This window comes from Dicentrarchus labrax, unplaced genomic scaffold, assembly GCF_905237075.1.
Source record: "Dicentrarchus labrax unplaced genomic scaffold, dlabrax2021, whole genome shotgun sequence".
NCBI classification, from domain to species: Eukaryota; Metazoa; Chordata; class Actinopteri; family Moronidae; genus Dicentrarchus; species Dicentrarchus labrax.
In genome coordinates this window covers 5,552,332-5,576,185 of record NW_026136719.1, presented here as the reverse complement: position 1 = coordinate 5,576,185, position 23,854 = coordinate 5,552,332, and the positions used below count along the sequence as shown (strand labels likewise).

The 23,854-nt window shown below is 41.3% G+C and overlaps 1 protein-coding gene across 1 annotated transcript in view; it reads left to right on the top strand.

Annotated features, from left to right (window-relative positions):
- The first annotated feature begins 2,555 nt into the window (after window positions 1-2,555).
- The window catches only part of otog (otogelin), a 59,283-nt gene continuing 37,984 nt past the window's right edge, over window positions 2,556-23,854 (top strand). The window contains exons 1-17 of the mRNA XM_051380361.1: window positions 2,556-2,713; window positions 3,008-3,065; window positions 3,920-3,974; window positions 5,832-7,326; window positions 8,890-8,991; window positions 9,798-9,955; window positions 11,574-11,695; window positions 11,974-12,182; window positions 14,237-14,367; window positions 14,503-14,609; window positions 16,012-16,121; window positions 16,792-16,917; window positions 17,216-17,324; window positions 17,682-17,728; window positions 19,296-19,441; window positions 21,465-21,597; window positions 23,211-23,388. Coding sequence (XP_051236321.1) covers window positions 2,638-2,713; window positions 3,008-3,065; window positions 3,920-3,974; window positions 5,832-7,326; window positions 8,890-8,991; window positions 9,798-9,955; window positions 11,574-11,695; window positions 11,974-12,182; window positions 14,237-14,367; window positions 14,503-14,609; window positions 16,012-16,121; window positions 16,792-16,917; window positions 17,216-17,324; window positions 17,682-17,728; window positions 19,296-19,441; window positions 21,465-21,597; window positions 23,211-23,388 — 3,362 coding nt within the window. The 5' untranslated portion in view covers window positions 2,556-2,637. The remainder of the gene's footprint in view (window positions 2,714-3,007; window positions 3,066-3,919; window positions 3,975-5,831; window positions 7,327-8,889; window positions 8,992-9,797; window positions 9,956-11,573; window positions 11,696-11,973; window positions 12,183-14,236; window positions 14,368-14,502; window positions 14,610-16,011; window positions 16,122-16,791; window positions 16,918-17,215; window positions 17,325-17,681; window positions 17,729-19,295; window positions 19,442-21,464; window positions 21,598-23,210; window positions 23,389-23,854) is intronic.

Genomic DNA, 23,854 nt, shown 5'->3' with positions numbered 1-23,854 from the left:
TAAATCACAGCGCACTCTGCTGGATAACCATTGCAGTGACACTAATATATTACCACAAGCATTTTTTCTTCTTGATTATATACCAGAAATTTAAAAAAATTCATATCGACGGATACCATATAAGCCAATATTGTTGTGATACCAATATATCAGTCGGGTTTACTGTAGACTTTTGTACCACAAACAGGTTAGGGATGTCAGAATAACACCAGACATATTCTTCAAGTCCTGACACAACATGTAATTTCATGCAGAAAAACATAAATCTACAGAAAACAATCAGTCATTTCATGGGAGCTTTAATGAGCAGTCTGCAAGGCACAAAGCAGGCGCCAGTTTTCCACTACAGTGCGAGTGTGTGTGTGTGTGTGTGTGTGTGTGTGTGACAGGTTTAAAGCCTTGTATGCTTCAGTTGGATGCATCAGTTTCCACGCCTCTAAAGACAAGGAGTTGTAGGAGTGTGTGTATGTGAGATTACGAGACTTATCGCACACACAAATCAGAAATCACTTCCACTTTTCTTTTTAATGTCGCCTTTTTAAACCTCCCTCCGCTCTGCCCCCCTTTCTGCTGGTCCTGTTTCCATTTATGAAAGCAGACACTTCCTGGCTGGGCGACACAAAGCCTGTTGGGGTCTCTCAGGGCTTCAGTCAGTCAAAGGCCTTTTTAGCCAGACAGCAGACAGACAGACAGACGCAGGAAGCGTTTCCTCTGCTGACTTTCACATGCTAATACAAGCGTTTCCTCTGCTGACTTTCACATGCTAATACAAGCCTGTGCAGCTGGTGACACTGGGGTCACCACGGCAATATTAAAGGTTTGTGTTTCCTGTCAAGGTATTAGCAGGTTGCATGTTCAGGTTCAGACCCGGTCGTCACAGTGTGAGCAGCAACCAGAGGACACACAGCAGGCTTCCCATGAGTCCTGGAAAACCTGGAAATTTAGAGACTAGTATTCCAGTCATGGAAACACCTGGAAAAAGATCAAATATATCACACTGGACTGGACTGCCAGTGGTTTTAGAAATACCAAGGTCAAACATCTGAATTTGTTAGGGAGTACTTTGGGGGTAAACATCCAAACATCAAACGAAAGTTATCTTATGGAAAGTATTTCATGACTTTTATTGTGAAAAAATACTGAGGTCTGGACATTTTTTTAACAAATATATCAAAGAGTTAAATAAAAGTTACCTGGTGCAGCTTTAAAGTCCCCCTCCACTCAACTGTTTCTCTTCCTGTCCCTACAGTGTGCTGTGTGAATGATGTCTGTGCAGATTTGGACACTAGAAGGATGTTTTCATATTCATCTGCTGAGAGTGGAAAGTTTCTCTGAGCTCACTGAAAAGCAGATTTTAAGGAGGCGGGGCCTACAAGCATGATTTGTGACATCACAAATAATCTGGAAGTCAATCCTGGTCCAATATGCTATTATACAAGTGTGAGGTGGAAAACTTGAAGTCAGCAGTGTAGTAATGTTGGTAGAACTGTTTTCAGGTACTGTGCAGATTTGAAAGCTTTATTATCTGATGTTTCCTGTGATTCTTGCACCTGTTATATTAATTAGTGGTTATTGTGTGATTGTGTGTGCTATTGTTCTCAGGTCACTGTTGGAAAAGAGATCTTAATCTCAGTGAGACTGTCTGATTAAATTAAGTAAATATTTTCCATGAAGGGGAAGGAGTAGATAGATGTCATTTAAAAGTTTAACAACAGGGTTGCACGGTAGATCACCTGGTAGAGCGCGCCCCCATGTAGGCTGAGTCCTTACTTCAGTGGCTCGGGTTCGATTCCAACCTTGCTGCATATCACCTGTCCTATCAAAATAAAGGCACAAAAAGCCCCAAAAATATATAAAAGGAAAACGTTAAGAACACATTTCTTGTGAAAGGAACATTTGAGATAGAGATTATTATTGAAAGTAGAGCAATTATAAACATAAAACAGGTCTGCAGGAGATGTTTAATGAACGACATATAAACTGGGGCTAAAAAGTTGCTTGCAAGTCTTTTTCTTTTGTTTTTATCGTTTAAATCTGTCTTTCAATGCTTTTCATATTAACTTTTTGTTCAGTAAATTAAATGAAGTTCATACTGTGATGAACACTGTACCATCAGTCATTGTACAAACACCGATAATGTCCATTCTCTGCACACACTGCTGTGATGCTCCACTGACTGCGGACCACAACGGGGCACTGTTCTCATGGTTCCTGCGCAGTACACTGCACAGTTAAACCTGTCAGCTTCAGGTGCTTCAAACACAACTCAGTGCAAATGCTCCGTTAAAGTAAAGTTTCTAAGGTTTCATTCAGACTGTCTACAGAACTCAGCTCTTTGTTTGTTACATTTGATTGATATTAACTTTAATTAAGAATTATTTCAGCAAAATCCAACTCAGACCATCAGTACGAGCTCCGCAGCCGAGCACCTGTGCGTGCGTGTGGCCCCGCCCACCCGCGCACCCACCTGCGCATATTTTATGCAAATGAGCAGGTGCACCGGTTCTTGAGGCGCGCGGCGGGCAGCTCGCGGATGAGCCGGATGGAGCAGCGCAGGGAGCAGCGGGAGTCCAGCCGGAGGGTTTTCACCAGGTGATGCTGTCCAAACCCGACTGACTGCGGATCCGCGAAACACGAATGGATCCCTATTTAAGACGTAGCTGGAAAAGGCTTTTTCACTTATTATCTTTGTATTTTATCCTAATTTATCAAGGTGAGTCGCCTCCGAGCTGCTGTTTATACCGCGGGGAGATGGTTGATTTCTGAATGAGAATGAAGATACAGAAAGTCCTACATGTTATCTTATTTCTTCTTTAAAGAGTTCACATTGAGTCAGGTGTCAGCGGGTTTCTTCCACATGTGCAGCTCGGTGTGTTTTCTGCAGGTTCAACTGTTCTCACTTGTCTTAATCCGGATTTAATTTTCAGTTCAGTTGGTCTCCTTTTATTTGAGTTTCTTCATTGTAATTTATTTATTTAGACTATTTATTTATTTTCCTTGGTTTCAGCGCATCTGTCCTGGGGTGTTGAGAGAGTGAACCTTTCTGACTGGGGTGAATTTAATAAGTGAGTTCTTTTTCTCTATTCAAATAGCAATGTATTATTATATATTGTTTTCATTAATTCATCATAATTTAAGATGTTTCATAGTTTGATATTATTTTCATTATTGCCCTTATACATTGTATTTTTTTTAAATAAATACAAGCTATATTTATGATTTTATATATTTTTTTATTATTTTATATAACCTATTTTTCGGTATTATGTGTTTCATTCCCTGATTTGATAATTTCTAATAATTTAAAAATAATAATAACAATATTCAAACCATGTTACAAATGTAACAAGGGCTCAAATGATTGGCCGATTAATCAATTGGTTGATAGACTGAACATTAACGATTGATTAATTGCTTTAATTGATTAAAACTATTTTAGTAATTTGTCATTTAAGCAATTTTTCAATAAAAAATCAATCAATAGGTTGTTGCTTCTCAAATGTGAGTATTTACTGTTTTTTTTAGTCCTCTATAAAAGTCAAGTGAAAGAAGATTTTTTTGGCTTTTGGACTTTTGGTTGCACAAATTATGTCAACATGGGCTTTAGGAAAATATGCCACATTTCTTTAATATTTTCTGAAATTTAATGAGCAAATGATTAATCACTGATTGAGAAAATAATCTGCAGATTAAACTGATGTTTACAACGATTGTTGGTTGCAGCCCTGGTTGTTCTAGGTGGCTCTTTATCGATAGTATTTCATGGAGCAGGCAATGCTTCTTTGGTTGATTGACAATTTTGGGGGGGTTGTGGTTTTTTTTTGTGGTTTGGTTGGTTCCCGGTTGGTGGTGGGTTTGTGGTGTCAGGGGGAAAGCCGCAGCAGGAACAAACCTCTCCTTGTTCTCTCTGTCCCAGCAGCGGGAGCAGCAGGATAAAGCAGCAGAAATGGGACACCGCTTCCCAGGGAGGGCAGGTAGGCAGCCGCATTGATCACTGATGCTGATGGAGCTGCTTCAGGCGGCAAACACACAGCCAGAGATCACCTAAAAATCTGCAACTCTCACACCAAAACACAGAGAAAAGAACAAGCCGTCACCTGAAGGGCTTTGATTCCAATAATTTATGCCCGGTGTTCCAATATCATATAAAGTGTCTACATTAGTAAACACTATATATTATGTGGGAAAGATGTAGATTGCCAACATGTTTTTTATTGCCTAGTGGCATTTTAAAGATTACTATTTGATTTCAATTCAAATTAAATTTTCAAAAATGTCTCATCACCTACACTATTTGTGTGTTTATTTGATGGTATTTTAGAGTTATAGTTTTGTTTTCATTGTAAAACAAAGATGTATTGTTTATTCCTGTACAAGAAATTTCCCAGGACATCAGGTTGAAACAATACCAAGATGACACGTAAAGACACAAATTAAAAATGTACTTTGTTCCCTCCTGCTGTGCGGTTCAGCATGTAAAAGTAAAGCCGCTCTACGGTGACATTTATTCCTCGGAAACAGACATGTAAGGGAGTCCCAGCAGGGATATACAGTAGCCGCTCTGTTGTCTCACTCTTCACTCTATCAGAGCCTCCATCAGCCTGAATGTGGTCGCTCCTTTTGTTGGGCTTCCCTTTGGCTCTGAGAGGCGTGAGAATCCGGTCCAAACTATAGGGGTTAGTAAACGAACAAAGCAATTAGTAGCACAGGTCGCAGGTTGCAGGTATAGAGAGCACATCTATCTCATGTCAGATCTCTGAGCTTTAACTCATAGTTCAAGCAATGCATTGTGACATCTGGGTCGACACTCTGCCGTATTTGTGTTTGACCCGCTCAGTCTCGATATCTTCAGATACCGATCAGTGATTAATAATTCATTGTCACGCACCCCCTCACACACCCCTACCCTTCACCCTTGCCATCTGCTTTGTTCCTGTTCTTTGAGATGAAAGCCTTGGTTTGAGAGCTCAGGTGTCCAGAGAGGCTCAAAGTGTAGAAAGAAAGTTTGACTGATGGTTTCTGAATACCAATACATTTAAACCAAAGCTGCTTTCAATGTGTATTTTCTGTCAAATACCTGACTTTCATGATCTACAACAATTTACTACAATTTGCATGCCAAAATATTCAGTTTTTCTTCCAGAGTTTTAGTCTTCTGAGAACTTCCAAAATCAATGTTTTAGTTCCAGCAGCTCTGCATGGTAAACTGTAAAAACTTGCAAATGAAATGAATCAACAAGCTCCTCTCGCTGCATATCGCATACAACAGAGATCATCCAAAATCGGAAAAAACCCAGGGGGGAGGTGGCGGAGGAGAGGGTGGGGTTGTCGACCTGGATGGGAAAGTTGAGTTGGAAGTCACAGAGGAGTCGTTAATGAAGGCTGGATGACAGCTCTTTTCTCTCGAGCCTCTTCTTTTCCCAGCGCTGCCTCGGTTCCATCCTCCCCAGTCAGGACTCCGATTTGGCAACAACCAGCCTAATTCTGGGAGGAATTTTTGCCCCAAACAAAACACAGAATTGTAAAAAGCTTTAGGTGTCTTACATTTTAATCAAATCTTTATTAATCTGTCACCCGAGAGCTGAGCTTGTTTTTCCAGATTTGGTTGATATTATATTCGACTCATGGGATTAATTAAAAGAATCAGACTGCGTTACGAGGACTTAATGTTGGTTTGCTGAAATTGGCTCCTTCCTTTCTTTGCCAGATTTAATATATTTGGTTGGAAGAGGCTCTGAAACATTGCTAGGCAGGATCAGATTATGGCTTTATGACTGAATGGTTGCAACTGTTGCATGAAATACTTGTTAATTTAGTTTCTCTCCTTGAAGGACCTCCAGACAGCAGCTGCTGCGTTAGAAACCAACACATCTTCCTCCAGTCATTCAGTGGTCAGCCGGACCGCAGCTTCCAACCTGACGTCAAACCTGACGTCCAACCCGACGTCCTCCAGCACGGAGAGGACATCAGCCTCCTCATGGACACTCAGCTCTGACCAATCATCTGCAACCACAGCACCATCTAGTCAAACACCATCAAGAAGAGTATCATCCAGCCAATCACCAGGAAACACAACACAAACCAGCCAAACCCCAGCCAGCACAACACCAGCCAGTCAATCAGCAACCACCATAGAATCAGCCAGCCAATCACCAGGCAGTACAGCATCCGCCAAACAATCACCAGGCATCACAACACCAGCCAGCCAATCTCCAACCATCACAACACCAGCCAGCCAATCACCAGGCAGCACAACATCAGCCAGCCAATCTCCAACCATCACAACACCAGCCAACCAATCACCAGGCAGCACAACATCAGCCAGCCAATCATCAACCATCACAACACCAGCCAGCCAATCACCAGGCAGCACAACATCAGCCAGCCAATCATCAACCATCACAACACCAGCCAGCCAATCACCAGGCAGCACAACATCAGCCAGCCAATCATCAACCACCACAACACCAGCCAGCCAATCACCAGGCAGCACAACACCATCCACCCAATCACCAACCACCATAGCATCAGCCAGCCAATCGCCAGGCAAAACAACACCAGTCAACCAATCTCCAACCACCACAACACTAGTCAGCCAATCATCAACCACCACATCACCAGGCAGCACAACACCAGTCAACCAATTTCCAACAAGCACGACACCAACCAGCCAATCATCAACCACCACCTCACCAGCCAACCAATCACCAGGCAGCACAACACCAGCCAACCAATCTCCAACAAGCACGACACCAACCAGCCAATCATCAACAAGCACAACACCAGCCAGCCAATTATTAACTAGCCCAGCAACATCCAGTCAACCACCAACCACCACAGTGTTAGTTAGCCAATCACCAGGCAGAACAACACCACCCAGCCAATTACCAACAAGCACATTACCAGCCAGTCAATCACCAGTCAGCAATGTACCAGCCAAGACCTTATCTGACCATTCAGCAGGCAGTACTTCAAAATCTAGCCAATCAGCATCCAGCCAAACACCACTGAGCCAATCAAAAACATCAAACCAATCCTCACTCACTTTAACGTCTTCTGATCATTCACCAACCACTTTAATAGCAACTAATCAATCCATAAACATCTCAAAAACATCACACTATGTACCATCCAGCTTAACATCACCAAACCAATCTAATTCAACACCATTTGGCCAATCCCTGACCAGCTCAGCACCATCAAATCCATCATCACCTGGAAACACAGTCAACAGAGCCTTTTCACCAGAGGAGCGTCCAGTTAATATTTCACTGCTCACCAGGCAGGCGAAGGAAGCCCTGAAGTCACCGCTTCGTAGGATCCAAGGTAGGTTTATAAAGGTTCATATGGATGTCGAATGTGTGCAGACCAACACATCTAAAGCTTATTAACACTTTGTATTTGATGTGTTTAGTCTGTACACCAACTGAAATAGTTAGTTAAAGCATATATCTCCTCATAAAACCCCAAGTTGTTGTTTTTATTTCCATCTGTGCACAAATAAACAAACAAGGTATAATTAGTTAGCTTTTGAGGTTTTGTGGACAAAGCTGGCCTTGCTGTTTCCCCCTGCCTCCAGTCATTATGTTAACCTAAGCTAATAGCATCCTGACTCTGGCTGCAAACCTGCCGCACAGACAATGATCTCTCATCTATCTCTTGCCAAGAAAGTAAATCCGTTTATTTCCCAAATAATTCCTATAGAACAATGGCCAAGTATCAAGGACAAGAAAACACTGAATTTGCCCCCAAAGAAGCCTATTAAGTATGGATTATTGTTAGAAATTATAACAATTTGGGGTTAATGTACAGTTTTTAATATATATTCATAAGATATGTTATTTAAGCAGGGGTCATCAGTTTACTAAATGATGGAAAAGGGTCCCTTAAGGAAAAAGGCTGGGAACCATTGCCTTAAAGACTTGGAAAAGAACTGTGGCTAATTATTGGTCTGAGATGTAAAACCCTGCCTCTTCCAGTTGAACAATATGAAACCCATCCATCATGTGACCTCCACACCCAGACAAAAAGTCTCTTGAGGACCTTGACAAGCGCTCTATAAATAAAATGTAAATGCATAAAAAACGGCACAGCTACATTGGCACTGAATTGGCATACAGAATCATCCCACTGTTTTATCTGTTTTGTGCCTTTGGGGTAGCATTACAAACCTGACAGGTGTTCCGGCTAAAGAGGTCCAAACCTTTCAAACTGTTACCTCCTGATTCCATTTTTGAAGTGCCAGGAAGTTGTGTAATGTGGCATTAAACAGGGCAACAAGTGAGCCCTCTGTGTTACTTCCCCCTCACAGAGTGAACAGAAGGAAAATAGCTTTTATCTTATTCATCGACCCCCCCCCAACCACCCACAAACCCCTGTATGTTACCTGTGCTTGTGTGGGACGTGGCTGACTGGGCAGACAAGCTTTAAGCCCACCGAGCAGATGGTGTTACTGCAGGATGGGGAGCCATCATTTGGTGTTTGGTGGTGCGTTCAGTGACTGGAACATTTGTTGGGGCTCCACCACCATATGAGACTGACAGATGGCTGCAAATTTAGCTGTCTGTTTCGGTGGTTCATGGATGGATGCATGGATGTATGGACACAGTTTTGCATTAAAATCTGATGGTATATGATTGAAACGTATAGTGTTTCTGCTCTGTAAATGTATTTGTTCTTATTTACTTTTTTACCTGTGTGATTCTAAATGATTAGAAACCAGAAATCAAGAATCAGAAGTCATTTTTACTCAGTGTTTCTGTAGGCCTTCATCAGGTAAGAATCAGGTCAATTTCTGACTGATACAAACAACCTGAGAAGGGAACATGATGAATTCTAGTGCGATGAGCAGCAGTGTAATTGTTTGTTTGTTTGTTTGTTTTCTCTCAGCAGAGACATGTGCGTTCCCCTGCCTGAATGGAGGACAGTGTGTTCAGTCGGAGTCATGTGACTGCAGCTTGTATCAGGCCACTGGACACAGATGTCAGACAGGTAAACCACACACCTGGCTTCCTCTTTTTTTTAGCAGTGGTGGAACGTTTATTTTACTATGCTCATGTAGAGATTTGGGGTACTTTTAAATCCATATTGAAAATAATCATTAGTTGCAGTCCTATACAAAATAGTTCAAAATGAGCTCCACCTCAACCAACAGTTAGTATATTCCTGCTTTTACATTAATGCATAATAATCTAATCTTTGGTTCCATATCAGCCTTCTCATCAACCTCATTTTCATCTGCTCAACACAAAGACTTAGAGACTAGCTGGTGAAAATAGTGGACAATAGCCAGACTCACAAGTTGGTGGAGACCAAATCAAAGCTAAAAGGAGGGTGAATATTGGACTCAACACTTCAATTGAATCCTAATGTAATACAACAACTTAAAGGTCACATGTGTAACATTTGGGAGGAGATATTGGCAGATTAGAAATGAAATATAATATTCATAGGTGTGTTTTCATTAGTGTATAATTACCTGGCCTTTCTTTTGTTTAGTTTCTCCTGCTTAGAATGCAAGCCTTCCTACCTGCTGTCTCTTGCTTCTCCAACATTAACTACCTTAGCCCTATGTCAGCGTCTGTTTTTTCTGCCCCTTAATGGGTAAAAATGTATTAAAGAAGCCTTAAGAAACACACAGTATGTCATGGAAAGGTGAATATGAAACTAAATGATTTGTTAGGACACTTGTACTTTTTCAGTTAAGGTAAATAACTATATAACTAGATTTCCATAATGTTTTCCTCAACGCTAATAGATCGTAATTATTTCTTTTATCCCCCAATTCATCTGCCCAGTTCCAAATCCTGGCTTTGAGAGGGAGATGACGTGCAGGACGTGGGGTCAGTACAACTTTGAGACCTTTGACGGCCTCTACTACTACTTCCCCGGTCGCTGTACGTACACTCTGCTGAGGGACTGTGAGGAACCTACCCAGGCCAGCATCGTCGTCCAGGTTAGTTCAGACTCAACGAAATAAATCCTCCCGACTAGAAGCTGCCCAGAAGGTTTCGGTTTGACGCCTTCTTCCAGTCGAGGAGAGTTTGGACTTGGTGCGTGTCCTGCCCCAAAACACACTCTCCTTTCTGACTTCTACGGGGTTCAGTCTCAGCCCCGAGGAAAAGATTTGCTCTGAAGATTAGTGAAAGCTATCTGGTTATTAGAGTCAATTACCATTAAATACTGCAATTACCCACTATGCCTTGAAAGAATCTGCAACAGACCGGGACTTTGTTCCCCTGAAAAGGCAGCAGATACTGTATCTGTGTATGGGAAAACCAAACCAAAACAGGGAACATGAAAAGATCCAAACGCATTATGATTATTGATAAAGCATTAATAATGGTATTAATAAAAGGGAGCATTTGCAAACAAAAAGAAAATATAAAACTGCAATGCTGCAAATCTAACAACCAGAAGATGTTAGAGGGAGGTTAGATGGCTTTTTTTTTTTTGTCGCAGACAAACCCACACTTTGCTCAAGAATGCCTTCAAATGGCAAACTGTGTGTGTGTTACTTCAGGGTCAAGTTTCAGAGTTTAAACCAGTCTTTTAGGGAGAGCCGGGGCTAAAATTGGCTTTTTTCTTCATTAGCTGGTGTAGTATTTGATGGTCTGCCTGCGTTCCACGGAAAGGACATTGCAGACATGGCATAACCAAAATAAAACACAACTCTCTCTCAACGTGACTAAAAGAAAAATTCTAGACTTTTAAAGAGTTTTTAAAGGATGAGGCTGGTTTTTGTCTACAATTTCCTTAAAGTCAACAAAAAGACCAAAAACCAACAATGTATCTGGAGCGTGGCTCCAAGACCATTGGTTACCACTGAAGATGTAAACCTTAAAAATGCAAAATGGTTCGCATTCACTTTAATTTTTCCAAATAGTCCAAATAATTTCCTAAAAACTCGTATAAGTAAGTTGCTCGAACAAACAAATAGAACATTTGTTGGGGTATTTTCTAGTTCCATTTGTTGTTGAGTATTTGAGGAGCAATTGTGGGCTGAGTAAAATAAACTACAGTGTGTTCATGGTAATAAAGGAAATGGTCGTGACTTATTGTTTATGACATGGAGTATGGAAGAAGATATATCAAATACTAGAGGGTCAATATATTTTTTCTTTTTGTTTTTTTTTTTAAAGTGAGAATACTACTGTTAGCCTTTAAAAAGGATTGTTATATTATTCCCTCAAGGAATTGAAAGCTGATCTCATATGTTTATTGCTCTAATTAAAAGTAATCTTTCACTGTTAAGGTAAAGCCACAATCCGAACACTGATATCAGGAGACTTTTTTAACATATTGAAAAACAAAGTTGCTGTTCAGCAGCCTACTGTCAAATCTCTGATGTGAGAGCATAATTGAATGCAGTAAAAAGGAAGAGTAGGGACTTCTATATCTCTCTGGAATAAATGTTTCAGTTTGTAGTTAATGGAGGAAAAAAAAAACCCACCAGTATGATCCTTTCTGTTCTTTTTAGAAATCACTGTGTTGTGCCAGTGGGGGCACTACAACACAAACTGTTTACTTCCTCCTACATACTTTATCTCCGTGTTGCATCTTGCTGTCTGCAGGTCCACAATGACCCGGCCTGTAGCTCTGCCCCTTACACCTGCCAACGATCTGTCAGCCTCTTCCTGCCATGGGAGGGTGAGGTTCGGCTGCACGCCACCAACGTGACCTTCAAAGGCCAAAGGTTAGCAGGGTGACACAGCAGAACATCTTCATGTACAAAATACGTTCATGTATTTGTATTTCTGCTTTCTCTCTTTTAGGAATTCTTTAGGATTTATGTGTCTAAATCTTCTGGCTCTCTATGTTTTATTGTGCATGAAGGGAATATGCTCTAAACGTTTATTTATATATTTGTAGATATCTGTTGTAAGATTAATGCTTTCTATCAGTCAATGTGAGCTCCTTGTAGAAGAGAAGGTGGTGTTTGTATCACGGTGTGTTCACTGTCTCTGTATTCAGTTTGCAGTTGCCTCATCACATCCACGACCTGCAGCTGGAACAGATCTCACAGTACGTGCTGGTGACGCAGCAGCACGGCTTCACGCTGGCCTGGGAGGGACACAGCGGCTCTGTCTACATCAAACTCAGCCCAGAGTTTGTGGGCAGAACCTGCGGACTGTGTGGGAACTTCAACGCCGACGTCCAGGACGACCTGAAGACGAGTTATGGTAAAGATCATTTAATGTCAGCAGTAATGTCCAGGCTAGACGTCATGGTTAAAATGATGTGTTAGATAGTCTGTTATAGGTGAAAGTGCATTGAAAATGTCACCTAAGTAAAATAATGTACAGTATTTATAATCAGGAAAATGTGCCTCAAGTATAAAGAGCATAAAAATGTCCTTTGTGACTGTTCTACTATTCGATATGATATTATTAGAATATTATGAGTCTGATTTTTTTTCTCCATTGATCAATTAATTGTTTGGTTTCATAAGAATTCTGAAAATAGCGAGAAATGTCATCACAATTACCCAGAGTCCAAAGTGACACCTTCACAGTGCTTGTTTTGAAAATCCAAACCTCAAAGTTATAAATAAGAATAATTACAAGAAAAAGCAGAAAATGCTCACATGAATAATGACTAACACATAAAATAGTAAATTCCCAATTAAATTTCTGTCAATTGACTAATCAGTTTATTGGCTAATTGTTCCAGCTGTACTTGTGCTGCTGGGGAGTTTAATTTATTTATTTATCTTTTTATTGAATTTTCAAGACTTTATGGAGTCAAGACAACATATCAAACAACACAAAGCATACAATAAAAATATAATACAAGAAAATAAAATAACATTATATTACATTGTACAACTATATCTGTGTGCATATAGATTTCTAGCATTGTAGCTGTAAATGTGCCATAATACTTGTTAGATTTCCACTGTAACGCTATTAGCCTTCGTGCAAGCAGTGAGGGCTGGTTTAATTTATAACAAAACATCATATTATAAGCTTCTCACATGTCCTGTGTATCTCTAAAGTAACTTGTAACTGAAGCTGTAGTTTCCCTCTGAAATGTTGTGTAGAAAGTGTACCTCATATTTGTACTTAAGTACCATACTTGAATAAATGTACTTAATTACATTCCACCACTGTCAATGATTATGTTTCAATTTATAGCTTCAACCTGCTTCATACTGAAATGTAGTCTTTCGAATGCAGCAATCACAAGTTATCGCTCTTAAAATCTGACCGTGGGGCGTGAGAGCAGCTCAGATTGTTTTACCTGCATCTTGGTGGATCAGATTATAATCCGTCAGCACTTAACCACACACAGATCCTAATGTAAACACGTCCAGATTGTAATCTGATCAATCTAACAATCTCAGGATGTGTTCAGGGACACATTTTACCTCATTAACCGAAAAAGTGTAAGTGCAACACCTACAGTCCACATATATTTGGATCAAATCAGAGAGCTCTGTCAAATAATGAGTACTTATTACTTACTAATTTATAGACAATATTATAGAAATCACAATATGGCCAAGTGCAATATGCAAATTTGAAAAGCTGCACAAGATAAAATGTGTGACAAACAACATTATAATGAATTATTGTAATGCTGCAGAGACTCCCTGACATACAGATATTGTTCTCCAGATTTAAGAAATCATGTTTGTTTGTTGCAGACCCCAAGAAATGTCACCTTAGCATTATTTTGTTATTTAAATAATAAAAATGTGTGATGCAAAAATGATAATTCCCACACTGATCGTGAATCACATGGCATTCGCAATATCTGTCAAAATAACCGTAATATGATATTTTTAACGTATCGTGCAGCCCTAGGACTATACTCACTACCTACCTTCGAGTTGGCAAAATTCTTTACAGTAGTAAGCTGATGTGTCAGAAAATCAAAGCAACAAGAATAAGACAAACAATAAGAAAACCTTGATTCTGTGAAGTTGAATTTGAGTTGTTTCTTACATTGAAAAGATTTCAGGTTAACAACCTCTCTCTAAAATCTCAGATTTTGGTTTTTAAGCTTTTAAAAACAGTCCATGCACCTCATTACTACATATAACATTTGATAAGTCTCAGGCAAGTTTTTACAACTAATTTCCACAGTGTAATGAAATGAACTGAAACCAGGTCTGGTGGGAAATCATAAACATATAGTATACGTTGAAAAATAGCCAGCGGTGATGTAAAGTATACACAACTGGCCTCGACATTGTCATCCATTATATTAAAGTGGGTTCTCTCTCTTCCAGGTGTGCTGACTCATGACATAGAAATGTTTGGGAATAGCTGGATGGAGGCGGAGCCACACGAGACCCGATGTCCCATGGTGACTTCTGACTTCTCTTCACCCTGTACTGCAGTCGAAACTCACGTCCTGCTGGTAAGATGTCTGATAGAAACTGTAGGCCTTCCTGTTGCTCCACCTACACAAACACTGAATACTAACACAGGGAACCGAACTGACACATTGTTTTTTAATGACCGGGAATGTGTGTGTTTTTTTGTGTGTCTGCAGAAAGTGGAGGAGGTGTGTGCAATGCTGCTGGATCCGCCATTTCAGAGCTGCCACGACTTTGTCAGCCCGCTGTCCTACATGGCCAGCTGCACCAACGACCTCTGCATGTAAGATCAGCAGGCTGGGATCTGCCTCACGTTCACTTTATCTGGATAGTGGCCTTTGATTAAAGGTCAGGGTGTCACCAAAAGCATACAGGTTTTAATGGGAGTTTGTTTTTGAGATCCTGTGATAGTTTGGAGCCTTCAAAATGGAAAGGATTCATCCTCAGGGGAGCATGAATATGCAACTCATTTACTCATGCAATCGCATGAGTAAAGGTTAATTAAAGGACCCAAAATTGTTATAATTTTGGGGACCATGATACCTTTCATTTAAATCTGGCCATTTGAATTGTGAAATTAAACACCTGATTGTGCATCTGTTATTTGCTCTTCTTAAAGAAAATGAGAGAGTATTTCACTTTCGTGCATTTTACTTCACGGACTTCAAGGGAAATCTGAGCCGGACAGAAGCCTGAGGGCCGCACTGATCCAGCACTTCATACAGGAACTTTAGGGTGTGGGGGAACACAGTTAAATGCAACATTCAGGATGTATTCACATCAAATTAGGTTTTCTTTGCAGCAAAATGGCTAGTCCTCCCATTCATTTGAATGTGGGAAGTGTGTTTAGGCTGCGGTGGTGGGAACTGCAAGGGATGCTGAAAATAGTGGCGAAAAGTTGAAAAAACACAATCCTACCTTAAGCTGCCGATAATTGCCGCAATACGAATATGAATGCAATCTTATTCAGTAGTGGAAACTGCATATCTCAGAAGTAACCAATTTAACAAAAATAACATCCTGCACTTCCGGTTTGTTGCCTCTTTCCTTCCTTTTCCTTCTTTGTTGACATCTGCTGGGTAGTTTCCCAATGTTAAATAAGATATTGTTGGGCATCACTCTTCTTTGAACACATCTTTATATCTTTTCCCAGTTGAGGTGTTTTTTGAGATTTCTTGGATATTTGCCTTTAAGTCCACAAAGAAGACTGTGAGCACTTTTGTTGCTTTCTGGTTTTAAAATCCCACTCACAGCTCTCTCAGTTGTGTCTTCTGGTGGCTCAGGTCCATGATCCTGAACGTGCCCCCCTTCTGTGAGTAACATTAGCCCTGGCAGTCTGTTAACTCACACTGACTTGGGACAGAGACTAGTGCTAAAGACAGGACGGTTTCCTGTCTTCAGATACAAATTGAATCAGATGATTCACTTTGACTGAGAACATTACTGATACAGCCATACTACAACAAACCTTATCAGCTGTAGCTTCCCAGTTAAAGTCTAGTTGGATTTGGATTGGAAGATTTCATTAACAGAAATGTCTCTGGTTTTCCCAGATGGAGACACAGCTGGTGGGTAGTTATTTATTTGAGCTGCACAGTCTGATCAGGTCAGCGTACCTGGCTCTATGGCCACACCTCTCCTGGCTCCGCTCAAATAGTCCTTCTCTGTTTGTTACTGTGTTGAAGGTCGGGTCCCAACGGTGATGTGGTATGCCAGGTGTTCAGCGAGTATGCCCGGGCCTGCGCCCACGCTGACCACCCACTGCACGACTGGAGGCAGCACATTCCTCACTGTGGTACGTTTTTTCCAGGTGTTTTAAGGTGTGTGCCACAGAGGACCAAGAAACCGCACGTTTCAACCAAACACTAAAGCAGCTCAATTTTATGTTTACTTCCTCCTCTCTGTGAAAAATAATGAATAGATATAGTATGACTCATAATTATGCATCGTTATTGTAGCTTATGAGACCTTTTTCCTTAAAATAACACAAATTCTAACATTTTAGTCCATTTAAAAAAAAAAAAAAACATTAAATTGTTTTTATCATTATATGTGTTTTGGTGTTGCCTAGCTTATGTAACAGTTAGTTTACTAAGGTAAGGTCAGCTGCAGAAGATTTATTTACTGTCCACGTTATCAACTACATAGCATGGTTAAGTTTACATGCAGACAGGAATATTCAGCTTCAACTTCTTTATTTACTTAAAAATCATCTGTTTTTAAAGTTGGGTACTGCCTGCCACACACATAGATCTGCAGTGCTAATCAAAGCTCAGCTGGTGAACAACATAAAATATAAATTGAACAGCAATCAAACTGGTGCTGACATTAGTTTGCATAAATTTCACATAACATGACTTTAGACACAGCACATGCTCGATTTGTCTGCTGCATGGGAAATCTCTAGTGTCTGTTTTCTCCGTAGAAACTTTGACATCTATGTTGTGTTTCATTTTTGCGACCAGCGAAGCAGTGTTCCCTAGGTCTGCAGTACAGGGAATGCATCAGCTGCTGCCCGGCATCCTGCAACCTGGAGCGAACATGCATCGACAGCAAGCTGGCCTGCCTGGATGGGTGCTACTGTCCTGATGGTGATTGTCTATTCAGATTCTATTGTGGTGTCTATTCCTTGCAAAAGACTTCCTGCGAATACCCCTTTTATTACCGTTTCTGTCTTGTCTTCTGACCTTAATATAAACCAGCAACTTTTTCTCTCTATAACATAATTGGTCATCAGTTTTCTTTTGCATCCTTCAAAAGTCTTTGATTAACATCTAATCTTTTATTAAAAACACAGCATCATCTTGTCAGTATTCTGATGTTTTTAACTCCAGATGATATGAAGCAATAATCTTTGGTGTGTCTGTCTCTGCTGTTGTCTCTCCTCAGGTCTGATCTACGAGGACGGAGGCTGTGTGACGCCCTCTGACTGTCCCTGTGAGTACCACGGCATGTTTTATCCATCTGGACAGATGCTGCAGGAGGAATGCAACAACTGGTGAGCAGTGTTTAACCTCTCCGGATTTACCAGTTCAAATCATGTTCTTTTATGCCATACAATGTTTGGGCGGATTCATGCTTTGTACAGTATTCAAACTCAACTCTAATAACCTGCTTATCCTCCCTTTGGATATTAAATGAACCCTAGATGAAAACATGTGAGACCATGATGTATTTCATGTCATAATGATGTATTAAAAAAGCAGCATATTATCCTGCAGACTCCATACAGTCCTTTTAATCTTCTCAGATCTGACCACCTGGGCTCGGTGTGTCCAGTTTCTGTCAGTGATCCTGCTGATTAGCTCAGCCTTTAATGTTCCCCACCTGTGGACGTCTCTGCTTTCTGTTTCAGCACATGCGTGGGTGGAGTGTGGAACTGCACCGACTACAGCTGCCCAGGTTTGTGCCTTCCTTCTTGGTGGGTGGTTGAAAATGTTTTTGTGATAATTTTATTACAGCCTAAAGATGCTCTCAACAAATCATCTTTTCCTCGAGATTCATGTAAACCTGTCGAGTTAGGGAGCAAGAAAGGAGAGAGGTCCCTAATTGGGAAAATGAAAGGAAGAAGCATTGTTGCAAAGGTCAAGGAAGGAAAATGTCTCCTACTTTTGGAGCCAGGGAGAAGAAAGTCCCAATATATGTTGAAGTAAACATTTTATAGTTATAAAGAAAGGCAGGGAAGGAGGAGGCTCTCTAATTAGGGAGAAAAAAATAATAAGAGTCATAATAAAAGGGCAAAGGAGGGAGTAGAACAGGAAGGAAAAAACTTTGTAAAAATGGGCAGTGAGAGATATAATTTCTCCCTCAATATGGTGCGAGGGCATAAGATGCTTCCCAGAAGGATAATACTAGGCCCATTTGAGATGAGCCAGGCCTGCGCAGAATCATTCACTGCAATGCATGCTGGTTAGGTTTGTGTCTGACTTGATGCTGCAACAATAACCTCAAAAGACCTAGGTGGGTACAGTTTTTAGAGCCAGGCGCCATAGCTGCCCTCCACCAACTGCAAGACTCAGGGTGCGACAGGAAATGCCTGGCTGTTACCTGATCAAAGAGCCGATTGGCTCTAAGCTTTGACCACAAAAACTAAGTTTTGTCAAAAATCAACATTCTCTATGTTATTGTTTGCTGGCAGAACGTCACGTTGTCCACTGAAGCTTTAATTTGTTAAACAAATCTTTATAAAAACTACAGGTAGCCTACAGATGGTTCTAACAGGCTGTAACTGTGACTTCCTCTATATAATCTGAAGGGTGCTGGAAGCTGTCCAATGTGACTGCAGCTTTTTATCGCAACCTCCTGCTGTTGCCGCCTGATCTCGTCCACTTTCCACAGGACGCGCAGTTCATCTAGAAAGAGCCTGTTAGAGAACAACAAACCAGGAAGTAAAAGGACAAGTAACATAGATATATAAAGAGAACTGGATACAGTATTGGAGGCGGCACTGCCTTCATTCGTATGAAAGCTGCCCAGTGGCGCATGAAGCCGAAAAAGCTATTTCCCGGATGAATACATAGTTTCACGCTCTATGGGCCACTGTGGCACTAGAGACTTCCGCTGGACGAGCTGGCTAACTTCCAGTTTATCCCTCCGTTAACTTGAATGGGGATAAATAATTGAATCTTGAGAATATTCTAGACTTTGAAAATGTTATCGGACTGAATGGGTCAAATTCAAGTCATTTTCGCGGGGGTTGAGATTTTTTGAATTTACAGCTGCTTCTTCCACAATGTACCCTTATGGGAAAAAGTCTTTTGTGGGTGGGCCGTTGTTGTAATTACTTTGTACAATTGGCTTCAAAGCCTGGTGTTCCTCCTGGTGGCTTGACAAGGAAAGCCGAAGTTACCTAGTTCTAGAGAAAGGAAGATGAATGCAAGGTGTCCGCCCTCTAGCTACCAGACTGTGGTTGAAAGTATCCTTGGATGAATGTAGGAAATAAGTGAAAAATGTCTCGCTCGCTCTACAGGCGAGTGCTCTGTGACGGGCGATATGTATTTCCAATCCTTTGACGGGCGGCTCTACACCTTTCCTGCAACATGTCAATATGTCCTCGCCAAAAGTCACAACTCCGGGAAATTCACAGTCACCATCCAGAACGCCCCCTGTGGAGCCGTGAGTTATATTTAATCTGCATTCATTTTATTTTATTTAAAAAAATCCCCTTCCTATTGAGTGGTGACTACTTTTCTTTTTCTCTCTTGCACCCCTCTCCCACTTCAGCCTCTGCAATCAAACTGTTCTGCTGTCTCGACTTACAGGTTTATGCAATTTGTCTGTCATGTAGATCATATCATTATTTAAGTGCTCAATAATCCCTGCTGAGCCCAGGTCCATTTTTGTTCAAGAGCCATGCTGCGACTTAGAGAAATGAAAGCTTAGAGGAAACGTCTCGATCAAACTGTGGCAGATAATGAACATGAAAAGCAACAAAAGACTGAGAGCTTCTTCTCCCCTCCTCTCCCTTCCAAGCCTTCAATTTCCCAGCAGCCTTTGAGCTGCTCAGCAAACAGGGGGCGATGGAGGGGAGGAGGCGAGATATAAGATGTCCCACTCATCAGAGCAGAGGCCCGAGACCTCTAACAGCCAACTGAACAGGATTACCTTATCTGGCCTGACTGACAGAGCTGTGGACGGCTTTGTAGTGAGGAGGGAGGTGAAGAGAGGCACTGGAGGGGTGGGGGACTTGGACAGAGAGAAGGTTATGCGAAAACAGGAGGTGAATGATGGGAAGAGTAGAAGGAGGAGGGGGTTGCTAAAACCTTTTCGGCTATGGGACTCTGCCACTTATGAAAGAGACGATTCATAGAGGTAGATCGCTTACTGTCAGCAACGCACAGCCTTCTTTACTTTAAAAATATCAGAGCAGCAGAGAAACTAATCGTACTTCTACTAAATGGATGTACTTACAGTTTTTAAAGACTTGTGATTTCCTTGAGTATTTCCATTTTCTGACAGTAAATTCGAAATGTACAGAGTGCTCATACAAAATTGCACTCTTCTTTTGATCATTTTGCCATGACAATGTTTGGCTTAGGGACGCCAGTGTCTGTCACAGATTGGACGGATTGTCAACAGTTTTGGTTGGCATGCAGGCCATATTACCCGAAATGACTGATATGCTCAGTTTCTGATTTCTTGCGTCCTTTGGTTAAATGTAGGCAAGTAAAACTACTTGGTTACGGTTAAGGCTAGATCACCTTAAGGCAGTTATAATGAATGTCTTTGTATTGTTTCAATATCTTTGAGCTCTTATAGCTCACTCCCACTGCTTTCATAGAGCAAAATACCTCTTTAAAAACAGACTGTATTTTACTGGCCCAGCACCAGATAACTTTGCGAGGCACCGAAGATCACACACAAATCCTTCTTGCCATGCTTCAATCTATGCACTTGTGTCCAACAGCAGTGGTACCAGGTCAGTCGGTGACACATGAGAAACTACTGGCAGCTACGGCTTTTAATGAAGAAATACTCTCCAATCTCTTTAGCAGCCGCCATTGTTCTTTCCGGTTCCGTCAAACCTAAACCACTGCAAAGTTCATAGAACGCTGATTTGTCAGATCCACTGTGGTGGGACACAAGCACATTAACTTGAAGCCTGACAAGATGGATTCTCGCCATTTTGGTAATCCAGTTGCCTCGCAAGGTAACATTTATAGGAGACCAGGAACAGGAAATGTGTTCTCTGGTGTCAGAGTCACATGCTTTGTACACCTAACCATCACCCAAACCTCCCCAAAACCTTGTTCACACAGATATTAGACCTATCCTCCAGCACTAGCTGCAAGATTAAAATTTTTAGCCTACTATTGGTAATGCTGTATGTAACTGTGCATCAATGGACAGATGCTGGTAGCGAAATTTGCCTGGGGAGGGAGCAACGTAATGTTATAGGCCTAACTTTATCAAAAAAGTATGCATATTCCAGAGCTTTATGACCCAACTTCATAAATGTACAAAGACTGGAGGGAAAAAACACAAAGAAAAGTTGTTTTTACGTTCCTTCCCCTTCTTGTATACCTCCCGCTCTCTTCCCATTATTTCCCTCTCATTATGTGTCCTGTTGTGTATCTGAATTGCTGCTGTTTGGGATAATGCCAACATGCTTTATCAAGCCATCTTGTCTCAATTGCAGAATTTGGATGGGGCCTGCATCCAATCAGTTAACCTGGTTATTGACGAGGATCCAAGAACGGAGATTACACTGAGTCACATTGGAGAGGTCTTCATGGCCGGACAGTACCGCATCTCCCTGCCCTATTCTGACGGTAACTCCCACATCTTTTACTATCTTCCAACATTGTTCACATCCAGCGCCAGACTTCTTTCAGCACTTTACAGGTCATGGCAGAGACGGATTGAATGACAGCTGTGCTATTGAACAGAAATTTTCCCAATACTTTACTGGGTTAGCGCTTGCATTGTGTTGAACAAATGCCTTCCCTCTGAGTATTACTCCCTTTTCACACCAGTGTTTTCAAGACTGCGGCATTCTGTTGATCGAGTCAGCAGCCTTTTGTATGTTCGGCGATGAACTGTGTGAGAATGATCTGATATTTTGGTACCTTAAGGAATAACAACAACACTAACACTTAGCACTTAATGTTCTGTTACAAACAGGTTTGGACAAAGTAATTTGCATTCCTGGCTCCATTTAATAGTATTTCCTGTCAGTCAATTAATCAATCAGTCAGTCTTTGTTTCTATAGAACCTTTCATTTACAATGGAAAGTGCTTGCTGACAGACACAAAGAGACAACAAATCAAAATGAATCTCAAGCTACAAACTTAAACACATCCAAAACTAGTCTAAATTGTCAGTTAGACAGTTGTTTAGCATTTATCAAGTAAAATTAGTAAAAAGTGATGCCCTCTGAGATTTCCATCAGCTTCACTGGAGTTGAATTGAAAGCAGAAAATGTTTCACTGATCTAAAGCTGTAAATGTTTTCTTTAGGTTTCTATATAAAGGTTGGTACCAGAAAACTGCACAGACATTCTACACTAACACAGGGAGAAATCATCATCCATCAGTTAAAGAACAACAGGTTGACAAGCTGTGTTCCCTGTAGTGATGTCACACTGTACTGGCACACCCAAGAGTACACTTCTACATCACTAAAAGGTCGTCAGAAGCAAGATTTTCAGGGTTTAAGAAGAAATTCACAGCTGGAAAGATGATGTTTTCCTAAAAATGGGCTGTATATGCAGCAGAAAGACGCAAATATTTCTGAAATTGGTCCTAGGTGACCAGAAAAAACAGGATGTGGTTCTACAGCAACCAGAAGCTCTGGCCCGTGGGTGACACACTACGAGTTGGGTGGTGCTTGGTTTTGCCTTGTCCGTTTTCAAACAGAAAAAATTGGCGGCCTGGTCACATAATTTCTCGTTTTACAGCTGAACAGTACTCTAAAATATGTTTCTGAAAACACCTGAGGCAATTAATAGTCAATGCAGTAAGTCATGTTGATTAATATTTTATCAGCACAGCCTAGTCTGACTTGGCGTTTCGTAATTGCATATTTTCACATTTGCATATACTACCCACATTGTAATGATACAAAGCTGGTTGAAAGTTAAAGGCACCCACGTGGAGTTTTCAACCACTATTAGTGCTGTGGGAGTAATGTTTTAACGTTTGTATCTTGTGTGCAGACATGAGTACACAGTGACATTATACATAGTCCTGCTGACATCTCATTGATTAACAGGTAATGTGCCAAGACACGTAGCAAAAAGCAGCAAAAAGCAGGAAAGAAACAGATTGGTAGCTTGTGAAAATGGATGTAAACAATGTTTTATGGAAAAGTGAATTTATATCCATTTATATGAACCCATCTATCAGCATCTCCTCTCCTGTTCTCCTCCCGCGTCTCCCGCAGACACCTTCCACATCCAGGAGCTGTCGTCCATGTTCCTCCAGGTGAAGACGGCGTTCGGCCTGCGTCTGCAGTACAGCTGGAAGGAGTTTCGCCTCTACCTGCAGGCCGACGAGCTGTGGAAGGACGACACGGTTGGCCTGTGCGGCACCTTCAACGGCAACATTCAAGATGACTTCCTGTAAGTGTGTGCTGGCTGACCTTTGACCCATCCCGCGCCCTCCGTTAACCCTCCCTCCAACGATAAAAAGAGGGAGCATACTCCTGTTTCAGAGGCAGAGAGGGAGGTGATGGTGAAGTGCTCTCTCTCTCACACACTCTCTCTCTGTAATGCACACTGGCTCGGCGGCTCGGCATCAAAAGCCTCGCTCTCTGATCAGCTCTTTTAGGCGGGCCAGATGAGCGCCCAACTGGACACGCCACTTCAACAAGGAATTTACTGTTAGCGGAATAGGGGCTCCACTGTACCGTAGCGTAATGGCCGACCATAATGGGCGGATGTTGTCTAACAGCTGTAAATGGATATACATCCCAGTCGGTGACTGAAGTGGTCGTATGCTACTAGATAGAAAACTGGAATTGACTTTGCCCAAAGCTCTTCTGAAAAGTCTTTAAAATGATGATTTCCTTTGATGCTAATCACTGAC